The sequence below is a fragment of the Propithecus coquereli genome, unplaced genomic scaffold (assembly GCF_000956105.1).
Source record: "Propithecus coquereli isolate 6110/MARCELLA unplaced genomic scaffold, Pcoq_1.0 Scaffold20, whole genome shotgun sequence".
Lineage (NCBI taxonomy): Eukaryota > Metazoa > Chordata > Mammalia > Primates > Indriidae > Propithecus > Propithecus coquereli.
In genome coordinates, this window is record NW_012144967.1 from 692,241 (window position 1) to 712,545 (window position 20,305).

Here is a 20,305-nt window from a genome sequence, read left to right on the forward strand (position 1 = left end):
ACAGTGCGACTTTAGATGGCTCCAAGGGCAGAGACCAGAAGCTAAAGGGCTCAATACTATAAATGCTGGCACACAGAGGTAACTAAGCCTCTTAAGACATTTTATCCAAATACCTTTACTTTACCATTGTTAAATAACATAAATCTTGATGCATTTCTTTGTAGTCTTCAAAATCATTCAGTTTATTTATTAAGATTTTGGGGGCCAGGGACAGTGGCTCATGCCTGCAATCCTAGCACTTTGGGAGGCCAAGGTGGGAGGATTGCTTGAGCTCAGGAGTTCGAGACTAGCCTGAGCAAGAGCGAGACCCTGTCTCTACTAAAAATAGAAAAATTAGCATGGCATCATGGTGCAGGCCTATAGTCTCAGCTACTAAGGAGGCTGAGGCAGGAGGATAGCTTGAGCTCAGGAGCTTGAGTTTGCAGTGAGCTGTGATGACACCACTGCACTCTAGCCTGGGGACAGAGCAAGACTATCTAAAAACAAAAAGATTTGTGGGGCCTCTGCCACATTGTCCTGGGGAATCAGGGTTGCCCTATTTTATAAAAGTTTGATTGTCATAAGATATATAAAACCAGAATTACACATAAAGCTGCATTATGGTTTCATAGCTATTTTTTAGCAGCTTTAATGAAGTATAATTTACATACCATAAAATTCTCATGTTTTAAGGATCCAACTCAATGATTGTTTTAGAAAATTTAGAGTTGTGCAACCATCACCACATTCCAGTTTTAGAAAATTATCATCACCCTAAAAAAGATGCCTTGTCTCCATTTGTAGGCAACTGCCCACTCCTATCCCCAGCCCCAGACAATCATTAACTTCTGTCTCTATAAATTTACCTTTTATAGGCATGTAAACGGAATTATACAATATGTGATCATTTACATCTGGCTTCTTTTACTTAGCATGCTTTTGAGGTTCAACTGTGTTTTAGTATGTATTCCACATACTGTATTCCTTTTTATTTGCCAAATATGGCAATATCATGTTTTATTTATCCATTCACCAGTTGTCAGACATTTGATTGATTCCAGTATTTAATTGTATTAATTACAGTTGTATTACAGTAAATACAGTATAGTATTTAGCATTATGAATAATGCTGCTATGAAGATGGGTACAAGTTTTTGTGTGAACATGTGTTTTCAGTTCTTTTGGATATATGCCTACGAATGAATTTGCTGAGTCATATTTCAAAGGTTAAACTCTTAAGTTTAACTTTTTGAGGAGTTGCCTAACTGCCTTCCAAGGTGATTGCACCATTTTACATTTCCGCCAGAATGTGTGAGGGTTCCAGTTTCTCCACATCCTTGCCAACACTTCTTATTGTTTGTCTGATTTATTATAATCATTCTGGTAGGTATGAAGTTGTATCTCATTGTAGTTTTTTGATTTGTTTTTTCCTAATGACTAATGATACTGAGCATCTTTTCATATGATTATCAGCCATCCATATGTCTTCTTTTGTAAAATATCTCTTCAAATATTTTGCTTATTTTTAAATTGGGTTATTTGTCATCTTATTATTGAATTGTTATTGTTATTTATATGTTCTGGATAAAAGTTCTTTATCAGATATATGATTCATAAATATTTTCTTCCATTCTGCAGGTTGTCTTTTAACTTTAGTGATGGTGTCTTTTGAAGCAACAAAGTTCTGTATTTTGATGATCCAATTTATTTTTTTCTTTTATCACTTGTGCCGTTGGCGTTGTATCTTAGAAATCTTTGCCTAGCTCAAACTCATGAAGATTTACTCCTATGTTTGCTGAGAGTTTTAGTTCTTACTTTTAGGTCTTCGATCCATTTGGAGTTAATTTTTATATATGGTGTGAGGTAGAGGTCCAACCTTATTTTTTTGCATGTACCTATATAGTTGTTCCAGCACCATTCATTGAAAAGACTATTCTTTCCCCACTGAATTAATCTTGGCACCCTTGTCAAAAAATAATTGACTATATATGTAAGCATTTATTCTTGGACTGTCGGCACTATTCCATTTTTCTGTATGTCAGTCCTTATGCCTATACCATCCTGATTTGTTGGGGTTTTTTTCCCTAGATTTATTGAGGTATGATTGAAAAATAAAAAATTGTATATATTTGAGGTGTGCATTGTGGTGTTTTGACATAAGGTATTTTACACAAGGTGTACCCTTGTGTAATGATTCCCACAATCAAGCTAACTCATATATTCATCTCCTGACAAAATTATCATTTTTTCTGTGGTGAAAACACTTAAGATCTATTCTCTTAACAAACTTCAAGTATATAATATATTATTATTAACTATAGTTACCATGCTACACCTTATACCTCTAGAATTTATTCATCTTATAACTGAAAAATTTTAAGTACAAAACTTTTGATTACTATAGTTTCATAGTAATTTTTAAAATTGGGAAGAGTGAATCCTCCAACTCTCTTCTTCTTTTTCAAGATTGTGGGCCTCTTGCATTTGCATGTGAATTTAAGGATTAACTTGTCAATTTCTGCAAAAAAAAAAAAAGGACAGCTGGAATTTTAATAGGGATCATGTTAAATCTATAGATCAATTTGAGGAATATTGATATATTAATAATGTTGAGCCTTGTAATCTATGAACATGGAATGTCCCTGTATGTATTTAGATCTTAATTTCTTTCAACAATGTTGTATAATTTTCAGTACAAGTCTTATACTTCTTTTGTTAACTTTATTCCTAAGTATTTTATTCTTTTTGATACTATAGTAAATGGAAATGTTTTCTTAATTTCATTTTTAGATTATTTATTGTTAATAATAGAAATGCAATTTTTGATTCTTCACTTTGTATCCTATGGCCTTGCTGAACTTGTTTAGTAGTTGTGGTATGGGTTTTATCAATTAATTGATTGATTGATTGTGGATTCCTTAGGATATTCTATATAGAGAATCATGTCATCTGATAATGAAGTTTTATGTCTTCCTTTCTAATTTGCATGCCTTAATTTATTTTTCTTGCCTTGTTGCTCTGGCTGGAATATTCATTACTCTGTTGAATACAAGTGGTGAGAGCAGTCATCCTTGCCTTGTTTCCAATCTAAGGAGGAAAGCATTCAAACGTGCATCATTAAGTATAATGTTAGCATTAGGTTTTTTAAAATCAGGTGTTTATCAGCCTTTTATTGGGTTGGGGAAGTTTTTATCATGAGTGGGTATTGGATTTTGCCAAATGTTTTTCTGCATCTACCAAGATCATCATGTGGTTTTAGTCTTCTATTCTATTACATCAATGATTTCAGATGTTAAACCAACCTTCCATTCCTGGGATAAATCCCCCTGATCATAATTTATAATCCTTTTTATATGTTGCTAGATTTGGTTTGCCAATATTTTGTTGAGGATTTTAACATCCATATTCATGAAGAATATTCATTTGTCATTTTCTTGTGAAGTCTTTTTCTGGCTTTGGTAGGTATCAGGGTAATAATACTGGCCTCATAAACCAAGTTGGAAAGAATTCCCTTCTCTATTTTCTGATACAGTTTACAAAAGATGCATATTGTTTCTCCTTTAACGGTTTGGTAGATAGATATATCACTGATACCATGTAGGCCTGGGCTTAACTTTGTATAAATATTTTAATTACTAATTTAATTTCTTGTTACAGGTCTATTCAGATTTTCTATTTTTTTTAATACAGTTTCAGTATTTTGTATCTTTCTCAAATGTTTTCCTAGTGCTTCAGCTTACATGTGGGTAAGGTTGTTTTTTTAACTAGTACACTCTCAAACTGTCATAATGGTGGTTATTTCCTAAGAGTCACTGCCCTGAGGGCTCCTGCCCCTCCCCGAGGCCCTTCTACATTTCCCAAGTCAGCACCCAAAGGTTAACACCAGGAACAGCAGGGGACCTCCAGCCTAGTTGCCACCTATACAGATTGGTTGGTCCTCCTGCTATTCTAGTTATTAAATATTGTGAACATCACCTCTAGAAATGGAAGACTGAGATCCTCCTTCAGACCTCTTCTCCCTCACACCTTGATCTGGGGCTGATCATGTGCTTCAGCATTCTATTGGGCAGGTCTGGCAGAAAAAACAGCATCAATGGATTGGGTAAGTCTAACTGGCAGTTGTGGGTCCTGTTAGAGGGGCCTGGGAAGCTGAACCCAAGGCTGCCAGAGAGAGGATGGTGTGTGGGTCCTGGGCTGATTTCTAATGAAATTTTAAGTCCCAGCTATGGCTATTACAAAGAAAAAAAAAGTGGCTGATGGTAAGCATGTAGTTCAAAGTAAGTGAACTAACGGAAGACTAAGTCTTTAGATGAAAGGTGTCGCTATAGGATGCCAAAAACATTGAAACAGACATATTTAAAGCAAGGTCAGTGACTCAAATGCCTGCAGAAGCCAGATAGGTAATATTCCTCCTCTTTTCATTGATTCAGAGATGCGCATTTCATTTGGCATTTAAACATCTGTGAAATTAGAGTGCACATTACAATTCCAAGTCATGAATGGTATATAGCAGCATCTTATAATCAATGGTGCTTTAGATTAGATGAAATACAGGAAATGAATGGCATGGGCCAGTAAAAGCACATCCCTTTACGTAGGCCTTTAACTTTAGAAAGAGAGAGATGGATACAGAGACCTGCTCTTGTAGAATAAGAAAAATAACACAAGAGCAATGACAAAAGGCAACTACTGTGCTGCCTCCATGTCCAGGAGCCAATAGGGAGTGGTAGCACCTGGCAAACAGGAGAGTGTCCTTTCCTCCAGGGACAGCCGCCCTTCCGCCCTGGCCAGTTGTTGCCTGTGGTGATATAGGTCCAGTGTTCACAAGTACTCTGAGTTTTCAAAGGAAGTCAGAAACCCAGAAATCTAGATGTTTATGTGAAACTCCTAATTTTAAAATAACGCCTCAGTTTTTTAACTGCCAAAAAAAAAAAAAAGTATGTACAAATGAGATTCGGCCTATAAGCATTCAAATTATACATAAAACCTCTGTTTTAAGGAAGCAATGTTAAGAGACAGCATGAGACAAACCACTTCTTGCTGTTAAGCCAGAAAAGAAAAATTAACCCCATTTCAAAGTTTAACACTAAGTTCAGAGTCCTAGAATGACAAATAGTGCCGGGCTTATTTTCCTATGTCATTTTTAGACTTTCATTCTGCCTCCCCCTAAATAGAAGATAAGAAAATGTGTAAGAATTCCAGGTTGCAGTGAGCTGTGATTGTGCCACTGCACTCCAGCATGGGCGACAGAATAAGACCCTATCTCTAAAAAAGTAAAATAAAATAAAATAAAATAAAGAATATGTGGGTAAATCTATTGAAGATGTTACCTTCCTGATTATAAAAACATATGATCACTTTAAAAAATGCATGCTTAGGTTTCCAAAGCAACAGCATTTGCTTCCCACTGCTATAGACTGTGGTCAATGAAAGGCACGATGATGTGGCGGAAAATCACCAAATTATTAGAAGACCAGGGTCCTGGTTCCGACCATGTGATGTTGTATGAGTAGTTTAGCTTTACTCAGCTTCATTGTGCTCATTTATAAAATGGGACTAACGATAACCTGCCCTCTGTATCTTTTTTTTTTTTTTTTTTTGAGGCAGAGTCTCACTGTGTTGCCCGGGCTAGAGTGCCATGGCATCATCTTAGCTCACAGCAACCTCAAACTCCTGGGCTCAAGCGATCCTCCTGCCTCAGCCTCCCAAGTAGCTGGGACTACAGCATGCACCACCATGCCCGGCTAGTTTTTTCTATATATTTTTAGTTGTCCAATTAATTTCTTTCTATTTTTTTAGTAGAGACGGGGTCTCGCTCTTGCTCAGGCTGATTTCGAACTCCTGAGCTCAAACAATCTGCCCACCTCGGCCTCCCAGAGAGCTAGGATTACAGGCGTGAGTCACTGCGCCCGGCCAGCCCTCTGTATCTTACATGTTTGTAATAATAGCCACATGAGTTAAAATATGTGAAAGATAAAATGTTAAGTAAATATCAGTTAGTTAGTATTGCCCAAATCACAAGGGTAGTTGGACAGCACAGGTTCTTCAAGCTCAGATTCCTCATCCCTGTCTACTGCTCTTTCTCTAGACCATGGGACCTGTTCAAATGGTCGTCTCATCAGCCAATGGGTTGAGTAGATGAGAAAGCATAAGGCAAGAAATTATTCAAAAAAATTCAGCCAACATTTTGAGATCTGAAATAGCACTGAGTCTCTGTATAGCATGGCTTAGACAAAGCTTAGATGTTAAACTGGAAGGATTGGCCTTGCACATTTTTAAGAGCTACCCAGGAATGAGAGCATCGCCTGAATTGGAGATCAGTCTCTGTAGCTTTCTCACAGTTTGACCTTTAGCTGCTTCCTTCCCTCTCTGTTGCATATTTTCATTCTATATTGCTTTATGAGGAAAAGAAAAACTCCTACTTTATTTCTTCTTGGTGAGCATCTTTTCTGTTGAAAATGTAAAGCTGTTTTGGATTTTTTAAGGAGTGAACACACTTTACCTTAGTCACTATATCCAGTCTAACTTTTCAATGCTTACCTCTAGCCATCTCAAATCCTGTTTGGAAATAAGGAAAAACTATTAACTTTAAAAAGATTTAACTCAGAACTAGTGACATGTTTCTCATTTCTAAGTTAGACATTGTTAATAAATTTTCTCCCTCAACCTCAAATTCAATTTAGTTGAAACTAAATTGATTGTCTTATGCACAGGAGCACTTCCCTTTATCTTGCTACTTCTGTTTATGGTATCACTACTTTTAAGGGTCAGTAAACTTTTTCTGTAAAGGATAGTAAATATTTTAGGCTATGGGGACCATAGGATTTCAGTCACAGCTGCTCACTTCTGCTGTTGTAGCACAAAAGCAGCTATAGACAATGTGTAAAGTAAGTGAATATGGCTGTGTTCCAATAAAACTTCATTTTATGAAAACAGTGGGCAGGATTTGGCCCATGGCCATAGTGTACCAACCTTTGTTCTAGAGTCCCAGGATGGAAACGTCACAGTCAGTCTTGACTGTCCTCCTTTAGTGTATGCGTCGAAGCAGCTCTCGAGTTGCATTCATTATTCCTTTCAGTAATTGCCCTCATTGCTACCTTCGCTTCCCTCCCCACTGCTACTCTGCACCTGAATTCATTCTGTACAATTGCAGTAACATGCTGAGTGATTTTTTTTTCAACTGGAGGTAAGGGAGCGACTGCAGGAAATACCTATTTACTGAAGAGCTATCAGAATTTCTTGGGGGAAGTTTTAAGAAACATCAGGAATATTATAATTTTATCTTTAGGGACAATGCCTACTTTGTCAGAATATAAACTACAGAAAGTAAAACTTGATGACATCTTCTTGGATGATGGGTCATAGTTAAAAATGGTTGTAGAACGTTGCTCAGTGTCTTCCCAAGGTATGCAGTGCTTACAATTGTGACGTTAAGTGGAACACAGACAAGCTTTTAAAATACTATACCTACGCTTTTATTTTAATGTGTATTAGGGGAAAATGTGGCTAGCACAGCAAACCCATAATGCCATTTATTATTTATTAGGGTGAAGCTGAAGTAAGGATTTAAGTTTTTTAAAAGTGTGTGGATTTAAAGAAAAAGTTAATAGTTCAAGCAGAATGCAGATACAGTAAAAGTCATCAGGATGGTACTAGAATATCTGAAGTTTGAAAATCAGTGACCACTTTGTCTTCTGTAGTTTGATTATAATTTATTTGTCTACTAGTTACAGGTCAATGTCACAGGAGCATTTTCATCCCTCTTTCCTGATAAAAACTTTCAGTGGCTCACCACTTCCTGCCCAGTAAAGTCAATCAAACTTACCCTGAAATCAATACCTTCTTAGCCTGAAATCCAGCCTTCTACTTTTCTCCTATCTCAGGGTTTCCCAAAAAATGTTTTAAAATTGCTAGATCCCTCGGATTTAATAGGTACTCCAGAAAAAAAAGATAATCTCATGGTCAAAAAAGGTTGGGAAAGTGCTGTATACTGTACCACTCTCTGGGACATTCACAAGGTATTATACCACATTAAAAGGTTTGGGAAGACCTGAGATAAACCTGTCCATGTTTACCTGTTTATTTTATCACAGAATCCTCCTTTTGTAGAACCAATATTTGGTTTACCAACTCATTTGATCACCTTTGTCAATAACCCTCCTTTTTGGAACTCCTTAATGAACAAAGAATGTTTGATTTAGTTGAAACTGGAAATCAGCCTTTAAATTTCACCAAGAAGTCAGTACTAGCCACCATAATCTTTCAAGATATGGTGGTACTAGTTTCAAAGAAGTTATGGGTATAGTGTTAAAATGTATATTTTTAAAAATAACTGGAAATTATCATTTAACACCTTTATCTTTTCCTTAAAATTAGAAAACAATGTATATAAAAATATGGAAGAATCACAGGAAACCCACATATCCAACCACCTAGATGAAATTGTTGCTGCTGTCAGCATCACTCCTAGAAAGAAGACCCAAAACAAGCTGCCTCAGACAGCGTTGTTCCAGCCTCCTCAAGAGAAACTCCACCTCTGTGAAGAGAAAGCAAAGTCCTACACCAATAGTCATGAAGTAAGGAGGCTTTTGTTTTCCATACCTCATTCTGGGACTTGAGCTATAATATGTAATTAAGAAAAGTAGGATATTTTAGGTTACATTTCTAATCTCAGGAGTTTGATACAAGGGAGTATATAAGAGAGTACCTTTTTTATAGCTTGAGTGAGTGTAGTATCTCAGGACAGTAGCTACTGGTCAATAGCAGGTGGCACGGTCAACAGTAAATACTTGTTGAGCTCCTGCTATGTGCCAGGTCTAGGCACTGGGATATGACCCAAACAAAGCAGATGAAGCTTCTACTCTCACAGAGCTTCATCTGCTCTATGAATAAAGGGATGTTTAGCTACCTGCTTAGCTCTAGGAAGTGAGCTTGCAGATGACTTTTGGTTTTCATCTTTTTGCTTATCTGTATTTTGACAATGAGCATAAATTATTTTTGTAATAAGAAACATGTTACTGTAGACAAAAAGCCACGGCTCACCTTCTTTCAGCACCACAGGGTGAGCATGTGTCCCTCAGCTTCCTCTTGCTTAGGTTACAAAAATGACTCTTGTGGTCAACTGTCTGGCTGTGTATTTTTGTCAAGGAGAATGTTGTTTCAGGCTGAACATGTTCCTAGTGCATATGGGAATTGTGTGATCATGCAGGCCCTTTGAGCTTCGGCATTGACTGAGTGCATCCCTGGTCTTCTGGATCTTCTCCCCATTCTGTCCTTGTTCTTACATTTCTTCCTCTGCTTTGTCCCCTTCAGCTTTCTTTCATTAGCCATTTTACCTCCCACCTCTCTTGCTGTTCTGGCTGTCTGTCACTACATAACACCCCAAAACTTAGTGACTTAAAACAAAAACAACCCTTCATTTTGTTCATGAGCCTGCAGTTTATGCAGAGCTCTGTGGGATGTTGTCAGCTTTGCCTTATGCAGCAATAGCTGGGCTGAACAAGCATGGCGAATCTACTGCCAGGATGGGTCGCTCAGACTCTCTGTGCCTTTCTATGTGGTCTCTCCGTAGGACCACTTAGGCTTCCTCACAGCATGGTGGTTGGCTTCTGTGTTAGTTTGTAGGGCTCCCACAACAAAATACCACAGAGTTGGTATTAAACAACAGGGTTCATTTTCTAACAGTTCTGGAGACTGGAAGTCCAAGATCAAGGTGTCAGCAGGGCTCGATTTCATTCTAAAGCCTCTCTCCTTGGTTTGCAGGTGGCTGCCCTTTTGCTTTGTCCTCATATGGTCTTTTCTCCACGTGTGCACATATCCCTGGTGTCTCTTCCTCTTGTATATAAGGATACCAGTCATTTTGGACTAAGATCCACCCCAAGGGCCTCATTCTTAGTAAATCATCTCTTTAAAGACCTTATCTCCAAAAAGAGTTATATTCTAAGGTACTGGGAGTTGGGACTTCAACATATGCATTGGGGGTGGGGGACAGTCCAGCCTATAACAGGTTTCAAGAATGAGTACCCAAGAAGAGACAGAATGTGGAAGCCACCAGTTCCTTAAGACTTGGACCTGAAAACTGGCACTGAAATATTTTCTCTATATTGTATTGGCCAAACAGGCATAAAGCCGAGATTTAAAGGGAAGGAAACATAGACCCCCATCTGTGGATGGAAGGAGTGTCAAAGAATTTTGGAGCTGTGTTTTAAAACTACCAGCTTTGTTTCGAGTATACTGCTGCTCTGAGATGACCTGGAGCTGGGACTCCACAGTTCCCTATTCTCTTTGTCCTAGCCCTAAATGAAAATGTGCTTCTCACTGCTTGAATAAAGTCTGTCTGTCAGTCTCGCTGATCTCATTTGCTATGCTAGGATCATAGGCTGCTAAGGAAAGTTTTGAATTGAGAGCTAAAGTGTATTATTTGAAAACCACTACCACTTGCTCACTTATTGTGTCTGAATATATAGTAGCTGTTCATTGATGGGCAGCTGGAAGACTTAGAGAACGATTAGATGTCTGCTCTGCTTTTTCTATTCTTTCATTATTCCATTACATTTTTCACCTTTAAATGTACTATAAATTGTACTTATTTCTTATGCTTATTTTCTGTTTCATCCTACCAGATGAACATCTACCACTCAAATCTTTGTCTCTTTTGTTCTCTGCTATATTCTAAGTGCTTAGAACCATGTTTGGCACAGAGTAGGCACTCAATAAATATTTATTGAATAGATAAAAATACAAGTGGATTTTGTGCTTTATGACCCTTCAACTTTAAGTTGTCTAACTGGCCAGCCCATTTTCTCTTCCTAACAGTATAAACAGGCTATCCACGAGCTTGTGCGTTGCGTAGCACTGACGAGAATTTGCTATGGTGACTCGCATTGGAAACTAGCAGAGGCACATGTTAACCTGGCTCAAGGCTACCTCCAGCTGAAAGGTGAGCTCATCTCAGACTAGGGGGATCAGCTGGTTGGTTTCTGCTGTTCTCCCCAAGTTTGATTCACACTTAACTAGAAGGATAAGGTTTTTGGATATTCTCCTTTCCAAATATTGAGAAGCCGTTTCCCTGTAGTCAGTAAGGTATATAACATATATATATTCAAAGGGAAGAAATATGGTAACTCTTCTGATTTTGCTTTTTATAATCTTAAAAGTAGAATTCTTAGGAGAGAATTAATCTTTTAGGTCAGAAGGCATTGTAGAAAGAACCCAAGGCATGGAATAGGGGCCCAGAATGGATCCATTCACATTTTTATTGGAGAGTCTCTTGTCTATAAGTAACGAAAAAGATAAAATAAAGGACTAACCCAAACTGGCATAAACAAAAATTTATTGGCTCATAGAACTTAAAAATTCAAGGGTAGAATTTGCTTTAGACTTAGCCATATCCAGTTGTTCAATGTGACTGGGATTCAGCTTTTCTCTTTTCCCACTGCTTGGCTCTCTTTTTCTTGGTATTGGCTCCATTCTTGGTCAGGATTTGCCCACATGGCAGTAGCAAGGCTGCCAGCAGCTTTAGGCTTCCCTTCTAAGCATTCCCAGGAGAAAAAGAATGTCTTTCCCCAGGATTTTGAGGGGTTCTAATTGGACCAACTTGGGTTGTATACCAAAGGCAAGGAATAGTCTGATTGGCTAGACCTGCCTTTTGACTCCATTGGATCCTGGGGAGAAGCTGGCCTTGGCCAAGTCACATGGACTGGATGTGCAGGAGCCAGGCATCCTAAAGGGCAAACAGAAGAAGGGAGAATGGGTACAGGGAAGGCAAAGACAACAGATACCTGGGATATGATGTCTTCTACTCGCTGCCTGTGTAACCTAGGACAAGGTGTGCAAGAGCACGTGTCTGCACTCAGCTTCTTCAACTGAAAAGAGATGATAAGGATAATGGTGATGCTAACTTCCCAGGGTTGACCCAGTGAATAGAGAAAATGCTAGAAATGGAAAACACTACAATGCCAAACATAGATAGAATTGCCACCCAATAAATTTGGCCAAACCCGATTTTAGACTGGTCCTACCTGTTAAAGCAAAGACTGTTAGAGTCAGAGCAGACCTTGGAGATCATCTGATTTAAACCCTGCCTCCACCCCATATTTGAATTGAGAGGAAACAATGAGTGTGAATTAAAACAGCTTGCCCCAGATCACACTGTTAATAAGTAGCTGATCTGAGACTCAGACCTAGAATTTCAAATGCCAGTTCCAGTGTCTTGCCATCTGTGGTTTCAAATGATGCTTTTCTTCGACAGCCTGCTGCCTCTCTGCATGACAGTCCATCTTTCTCAATTTAAAGTAAAAGCTGGGCCAGGTACAGTGGCTCACACCTGCAATCCTAACACTTTGGGAGGCCAAGGTGGGGGATCACTTGAGGTCAGGAGTTTGAGACCAACCTGGGCAACATAGCAAGGCCCTGTCTCTACAAGTAAATAAATAAATAAAATCAGCCAGGTATGGAGACATCAGCCAGGTATGGAGTCTCAGCTACTTGGGAGACTGAGGCAGGAGGATCACATGAGCCCTGGAGTTAGAGGTTGCAGTGAGCTATGCTAGTGCCACTGCCCCCCAGCCTGGGCAACAGAATGAGAGCCTATCTTGAAAGAAAGAAAGGGAGAAGGTGGGGGGAGGGGGAGAGAGGAAAGAGAAAGAGAAAGGGAAGGAAGGAAGGCAGGGAGGGAGGAAAGAAAGAAGGAAGAGCAATATCTATTGTTTATTAAGGTCTCATTGGATGACAGGCACCATGCTGTTTTCCAGGCATAACCTCATTCAGTCTTCACCACAATCCCATGAGATTGTGGTAAAGGGGCATTATTATTTTCCCTGTTGACAGCTGAGGAAGCTGAGGCCAATGTTTCGTAGTAAGTAGTGGAGCAGGGAGTCCATTCTGGACAATCTGACTTTAGAGCCATGATGTTCCTCTTTTTTTTTTTTTTTTGTGAAACAGGGTCTCACTCTATCGCCCAGATGAGAATGCAGTGGCGTTGTCATAGCTCACTGCAACCTCAAACTCTTGGGCTCAAGTGATCCTCCTGCCCCAGCCTGCCAAGTAGCTGGGACTACACGTGCACACCACCATGCCTAGCTAATTTTTTCTATTTTAGTAGATACGGGGTTTCGCTCTTGCTCAGGCAGGTCTAGAACTTCTGACCTCAAGCAATCCTCCCACCTTGGCCTCCCAGAGTGCTAGGATTTCAGGCATGAGTCACCACACCTGGCCCCAGTGATGTTCTTGAACCTCAACCCCGGAAGACTGAGTTCAAGTTCCTTAGTAGAATGGACCACAGCTGAAAATTCCTTCCACTATGCCTTTTGTAATATCACGAGCACAATTGGCACTAGAATAATAAGTTTCTGGGAGGTTGATTAAGTATGTGCTTTTAAAAAAATAATAAGACAACATTCTGTAAGAGTTCCCACATGAAAAGCATACCCGTGATTTGCTCCATTAGAAAATATATTCTTCTTGTTTTATAGACATAGGAACAGAATTAACTTCATATTTTGACAGCTTTTTTAGAGATTTGAGATACAATTCTGCATAATTAAGAACAGAGGACCAGGGGTGTATGGATGTGAGTGGAGAGGGTTGTCAGTGTCGGGGAGGAGGATGGGAATTTAGGGAGGTGCAAAGCCCTGAAACCTGGCTGGCGATCCCAGTGTCACCTTCCCACAGATTAGCAAGCCCCAGGAAGAACACTGGAACACACTGGGGAATTCATTCTTGGTAATACTTTTATTCTCCATTTTTTTTCATATTAGTCTATTGCCAAATGGGAATAAGAAATTGATGCGTGTTAGTCTATTGCCTCATTGGAATTGTGTTTGTAAGTTTTTTTAGATATCCTCATATTTGTATTATGTTAAAATAACTCCCTGACATTATGATTATAGGTGGGTGAGAAGATTCAAAATTTTTAGTATTTTGTTGAGATTGTTGTCACCAAGCCAGGATTAAAATTCATGAATATCTTGTTTCCTGCCTGGAATGCTATAGTCCTTGTATTCCATTTGTTTTTTATAATTATTTGTAACATGTTTTACTTCTGATTTTGGGTGAGGTTTCAAAGCTGTTCAATTCCAGCTCATTCTGCTTATTTTATTTCTGTAAAGACCATTTTGGGGGAAATTTATCTTGAGTATTCAGTATCAAACACTTCTTTGGTTGTTACAGTTATAACACTATTTCATGCTGGCCAGATACATCTCCATGTGCCACTTGCCAAAATGTGAAGGAGACCTCGTTAGATTCCCTGCCGTATTCCTGTCCAGTTGACATTAATGAAGAATTGAGACCTGTTTTTCTTTGTCCACAGGACTGTCACTGCAAGCAAAACAACATGTAGAAAAAGCCAAAGAAATCCTCACTTCCTCCATTGTGCCTCCCTATAATGACAATACGGATGTTTTCAAGTTTTCCATTGAGCTTTTCCATACCATGGGGAGAGTCTTCCTCTCCCTCCAAAAGTATCCTTTTGCCTCTGATCTTTACAAATATATATACTGCTCATAGAATGTTTCATTCTCAAGGCCAAATAAAAAGCTGATAGATGACCCAGAAAGGGTAGTAGGAAGTACGGGAGACAAGGAAGTGCAGGACCTGGGGTCCTAGAACCTAGAGAACCATTGGAAAGTTTCCTGAACACAATTCAGGTTCAAGGAAGCTTCAGAAAATTTGGCAAAAGCAGAGAGACTTTCAAAGGAGCTGCTACAATGTGGAAGGATTATAAAGGAAGAATGGATAGAAATTCAAGCACGGATCAAACTGTCATTTGCACAGTAAGTTTCAAGTTTAGGACTGCGTATGATGATGGCTGGAGGTTCTTTGCCAGTAGAATCTGTCTTAAGGTGCGAGGAGTTTCTCCATGGGGCTGTGTCCTTGCCTCTGCCATTGTCTAGAAGTAAAAGAAGAACAGAGTCATATCAGAGCAGCCCCAACTAAGACATCCATCCATCAGTGACACTTTTCGATGTGCAGTGCCCTCATAGCCACCCTAAGCCCCAGAGTTCTGATCATGATTCTCTTGACTTTCTTCCTGTCTGCTCTCCCTCCTCACCCCCTGCCCCTTTGGCCTTCCCTTCCTCCCGCCCTTCCTACCTCCCCTCTACTGTACCAGTCTAAAATCCTTCAGTAGATTGATTTTTATGATTAGGGCCTCGAAGGAGAAAGATCTTAAACATATCTGAATCCATGATAATGAGAGGATCGCTCTTTGCCCCTCACTCCACTCCACACTCACCAGAGAAACCCAGCTGGAAGAGATATAAAGAGAAGATGGTGTGTCTTGGATAGTTAGTACATTTATTCCTCCCCGAAGGCCAACCCTAAGCTAATTCCTCAGAGTATTGGGATGACAGAGGATGCCTAAACTCTTTGGAAAGATGGACTTATAGGGAGAAGAGGGTGGAGGAAGATCTATTCTAGAAGAGACAGAGAATCCCAGTTAGCCTACATGGCTACCCTTAGCCAAAGCCTGAAGAATTCAGTTTACCTTCATAGCCAGACTGCCTGCAGAGGCTGATTCCCAAGAGAACCAACAGAATCGTTTTAAGAAAGGTGTTAGGAAAGGGCCCCAAGAGAACACACCTAATGCTTCCATCTGAATGGAAACTAGGAAGGACCAACTTTGACTCATGCTTTTCAAGGTATTTCTTTTGTGATCAAAGTTCCCCCTGTTAATTTATTTTATTTGGGTGTTTTTTGGACTGCAAGTGCGGAGCTCATATGTCATGCAAGCCCTCTGGTATGCTTTTTTAAATTAATTTTTTTCCTTTATCTATGATCTCCACTCTCATGCTCCCCAACAACACACCATAGATATCTATTTTAATGATGGTTTATGTCTTTGAATATGTATCTTTGAATAATAAATACTGTTTATTGTAGTTATGTTTTTTAAGTTTGTATAAATTGTCACTGTATATCTCGTTCTGTTTGTTACTTTTTAACTATCCAACACTTCTGTTGCCTGTACTTTAGTTCATTGCTTCTGACGCCTACATAGTGCCCCATAGGATTAACAGGCCACATTTTGCTTATCCATCCTCCTAGCATATTCAGCTTGTCCTCAGCTCTCTGCTCCCACAGCGGTGCTGCCATGACCATTCTACACAGCTTCACTTATGTAGCTGAGCAAGACCTTTTCTGAGGTTTATACCCCCAGGGTGGTATTGCTTGCTCACAGGGTACAAACATACTTCAGGTTCAATAAGCACTGGCCAATTGCTATACCTCTCTGCCTTCCCACTTGCAAGGCAGGCGGGTTCCTATTTTCTCACATCCCCAACAGTATTTGGCACTGTCGATCTTTCTAACTGTTACCAACTTGATGCCAGTAATGTGCTATCTAATTATTTAAATTCTATTTACATTTCTCCTATTAGTGAGTTTGAATACCTTTCATGTACTTCTTAGACATTTGGGATTCCCCTTCTTTTTTTTCTTTTTTGAGACAGGGTCTTGTTCTGTTGCCTGGGATAGAGTGCAGTGGCATAGCTCACAGCAACCTCACACTCCTGGGCTCAAGTGATCCTCCTGCCTCAGCCTTCCAAGTAGCTGGGATTACAGGCGTGCGCCACCATGCCCAGCTAATTTTTCCATTTTTTGTAGAGATGGGGGTCTCGCTCTTGCGCAGGCTGGTCTTGAACTCCTGACCTCAACTGATTGTCTTGCCTCAGCCTCCCAGAGTGCTAGGATTATAGGAGTGAGCCACCATGCTCGGTTCAGGATTCCCCTTCTATCAATAGCCTGTTAGTATTCTTTCTCATTTTTTCTTTTGGAGTTCTCTGTACCTTTCCTATTGATGGTTAAGATTTTCTTGTATATTATAAATATTAATGATATTATAAATATTTTCTTATATCTATTGCCCATTTATTAATTTTGTCTATGGTGTTCTTCGTAGCATAGAAATTCTTAATTTTGCTAGAGTCAAATCCATTCGTTTTTGCCTTATAAATTACGTTTTGCGAGTTTGTTTAGAAAGTCTTCCTCACGCAAATATCAAAGATATTCTCCAAAATTTCCCTCTAATACTTGCTTTAACTCTACCCCATATGTTTTAACATGTAGCATTATTACTGTTAGTAAGTTCTTAGTATTTCATAACTTACTCTTTAGTCCAAAGATTATCCAAGTGATGTGTGTTTTAGTTTGCAGATATGTTTTTCAAGGTATCGCATATTACTGCTTTCTAATTTTATTGCATTATGGACAGAAATTTATTTGCATGGAATAAACTCATTGAAATTTATTGAAGCTTTCTTTGTGACCTAGTCCATGGGCAATTTTTGTGAATGTTTCAAATATGCTACAAAAGAAATTGTATTCTTTGTTTGTTGTGTGTAATGTTCATAAGTCTGTATTAGGTCGACCTTATTAATTCTGTTATTCAAATTTACATCTTTGTTTATTTTTTGCCCATTTGATATATTAGTTTTTAAGATAAGTATATTTAAATCTCCAGCCGCAATTATTAATCTATCTGTAGCTCCTCGTGGTTCCACCAGTCATTGTTGTTTATATTCTGAGGCTATTTTGGGGTGGGCAAGTTCAATAGCAGCTTGTCTTCTTAATCTATTATTTCATTGATCAGTATATCTTATCCTTTTTTGTCCCCCTATATTTATGTCTATTTTGTCTGATAATATACCCTAGCTCTCTTTTGGTACAAATTTTCCTATAATATCTTTTTCCATCTTTTTAAAAGTATTTGGGTTTAAATTTCCTTTTGTCCTACCAATTTTATGTTCCTTTCTTAATCCTTACTTGTTTTCCTTTAGATTAATCAAATATTTTTTAATTCCATTTTTCTTCCCATTAACTTGTAAGTTGAGCATTTATTTTCTTTTTCTTCTAGTAGTTACTATAGAGTTTGTCTCTTCTATCCCTGACTTATTAGAATTTAATTGTAAATCAGTCATTCAACTACTTCCTGAACAATGCAAGGACCTTTGAGCATGCTAACGCTCTTTATCCCCTCTGCTTGGTGATATGTTGTCCTGTATTTAAATCACTGTATGTTTTATACCACAGGCAAGCACAGAGAGGAAGAAAATATTTGTAATACATATAACTGACAAAGGGCTTATGTCTAGAATCTATGAAGAAACCCCATATATCAATAAAACAAACAACTGAATAGAAAAATGGGTAAGAGACTTTTCCAAAAAAGGGCACACATATAGCTAATAAACATATTGAAAAGTGTTCCATCTCATCAGTCATCAGGGAAATAAAAACTAAAATCATAAAAGATACCACTACATACCCACTAGAATGGCTAAAATTTTTAAAAAGACATAATATCAAGTGTTGGCAAGGATGTGATACTCTGATATGCTCTCTCATATGTTGCTGTTTGAAATATATTTGGTATAACTACTTTAGAAAACTGTTTGGCATTATCTACTAAATTTGAACATTTGCATACCCTTTGACCCAGCAGTATCACTTGTAAATATACATCCAGCAGAAATGCATGCATATGTTCACCAAAAGACATTGCCAGAATGTTCAAAGCTACATAATTCGTAATAGCCAAGAGTTGGAAACAGCCCAAATGTTCATCAAAAATAAAATAGAAAAAAATGTGATTTGTTCCTAGAAAGAAAGTGATCAAACTACTCCTTTGCTTAACATCCTGGATGACTCGCACAAACATAATGTTTAGTGAAAGAAACCAGGCCCCAAAGAATCATACTATACAATTCCCTTTATATAATGGGAGGAGGAAGAGGGCTATTAGGAAGGCTTTACCAGTCCAGAAGGCTTTACCAATCCAGAATCTCTTTCGTGCCCAGAATTACATATTCTATCTTGTAAGACAGGAAATATACAAATCAGAGGTCCAAGGTTTGACATTTGTGGCATCTGGTGAGACGTGTTAGTATTTAATGTTGCTCAGTGTTGCTACAAAATAGAGTAAATTAACCTCTGCCAGAATCTGGCACTTCCTCTAGGAGTGTTTTCCAAATTAGCAGTACCAAGCCTTGCCAGCAGATGGCGGGCCTTGTACATATCTGTGCTGAATACCCAACAAGAATTTAATATCCCAGAGTGTCCTGCAAAGTTACTTTTGTGTTTAGCCAAGTTGTTTCAAACTTCGCTGCTTCTTTTCATCCCAATTCTTCACCCCCAACATATTCACCACAACATGCGTGTTTAAATTGCATCATTTTCATTCAATTGCTTTTCTTTGTTTCATGAAAATGTGAATATTTTGCCCAAATTGATCTGCTTTAGAAATGAACAGGCTTGGATTTTGTACATTTCTGTAGTTATACTTGAACCACGAGGGACTTTTCTTTTGCCAGGTCTTGGAGGTAGAAGGCCAGGATAATTTCTCAGGCAGCTCTCATAGGATTTATGTCCCTCTTAAAAAGGATGTCTTTTAGTGTATCCTTCTCCTCTTCCTGCCTCTCCTTTTATGGTGCCCATCATGCCCTCACTGAGCCTTTCTCCTCGGGCTGACAGATCAGTGCTGAAGGGTGACTCATGCTCTGTGCCTTCCATCCCTGACTATGGCTGCAGCCTTTTCCCTTCTACCTCCCCTCCTCTGTTTCAGCACTACTTCATTCAGTATTGATATCTTAACTTTGGAGAATGAATCCCAATCATGTGTTCCTATGTATGCAGTTATATCTCTTTAAATCTGGTAAAGAAAGTCACTAGTGCAAACAGGCAAACTTTTCCCCAGTGTTAAGAATTATTTTCTTTCTTTGTTTTTATTTTCTAATTTTTTTTAAATTATTTTTTAGAGTTTGTCAGCCAGGCTACAGTACAGTGGCACAATCATAGCTCACTGTAGGCTTAAACTCTTGGGCTCAAGTGATCCTCCTGCTTCAGCCTCCTGCGTACACAGCTGGGGCTATAGGTGTGCACCACCATGCCCGGCTAATTTTTTTATTTTTTATTTTCAGAGATGGGGGTCTCAATATGTTGCCCAAGCTGATCTCAAACTCCTGGCCTGAAGTGATCCTCCTGCCTGGGCCTTCCAAAACACAGGGATTACAGGTGTGAGCCAACCCACCTGGCCAAGAATTATTTTCTATCCTGGTTACTGATAGATCCCCAGAGACAAATAGTTGTCTTTATATACACAGGCATGCACCATTGCACACATATATATACACACACACACACAAACACACATACACACTCCTTTTAGAATTTTCTTTCTATGCGGCATGAGGATGATGATCTATTTAGACTGCTGCTCCAGAACATATGACTTGTCCCTAGCTCGCTCTGTGAATGCTCAACATGTCATCTTTGGAGTGCCCCACAGCTTGTCCATTGAGCACCGTGCCTGGCATGGCGGTGCTGAACT

The 20,305-nt window shown here is 38.9% G+C and overlaps 1 protein-coding gene across 1 annotated transcript in view; it reads left to right on the forward strand.

Moving 5' to 3' along the window:
* TTC23 (tetratricopeptide repeat domain 23) overlaps positions 1 to 20,305 on the forward strand; it is a 78,149-nt gene that overhangs the window by 950 nt on the left and 56,894 nt on the right. The window contains exons 2-5 of the mRNA XM_012643714.1: positions 8,356 to 8,555; positions 10,795 to 10,918; positions 14,291 to 14,441; positions 14,628 to 14,753. Of these exons, the coding sequence (XP_012499168.1) occupies positions 8,376 to 8,555; positions 10,795 to 10,918; positions 14,291 to 14,441; positions 14,628 to 14,753 (581 nt within the window). The 5' untranslated portion in view covers positions 8,356 to 8,375. The remainder of the gene's footprint in view (positions 1 to 8,355; positions 8,556 to 10,794; positions 10,919 to 14,290; positions 14,442 to 14,627; positions 14,754 to 20,305) is intronic.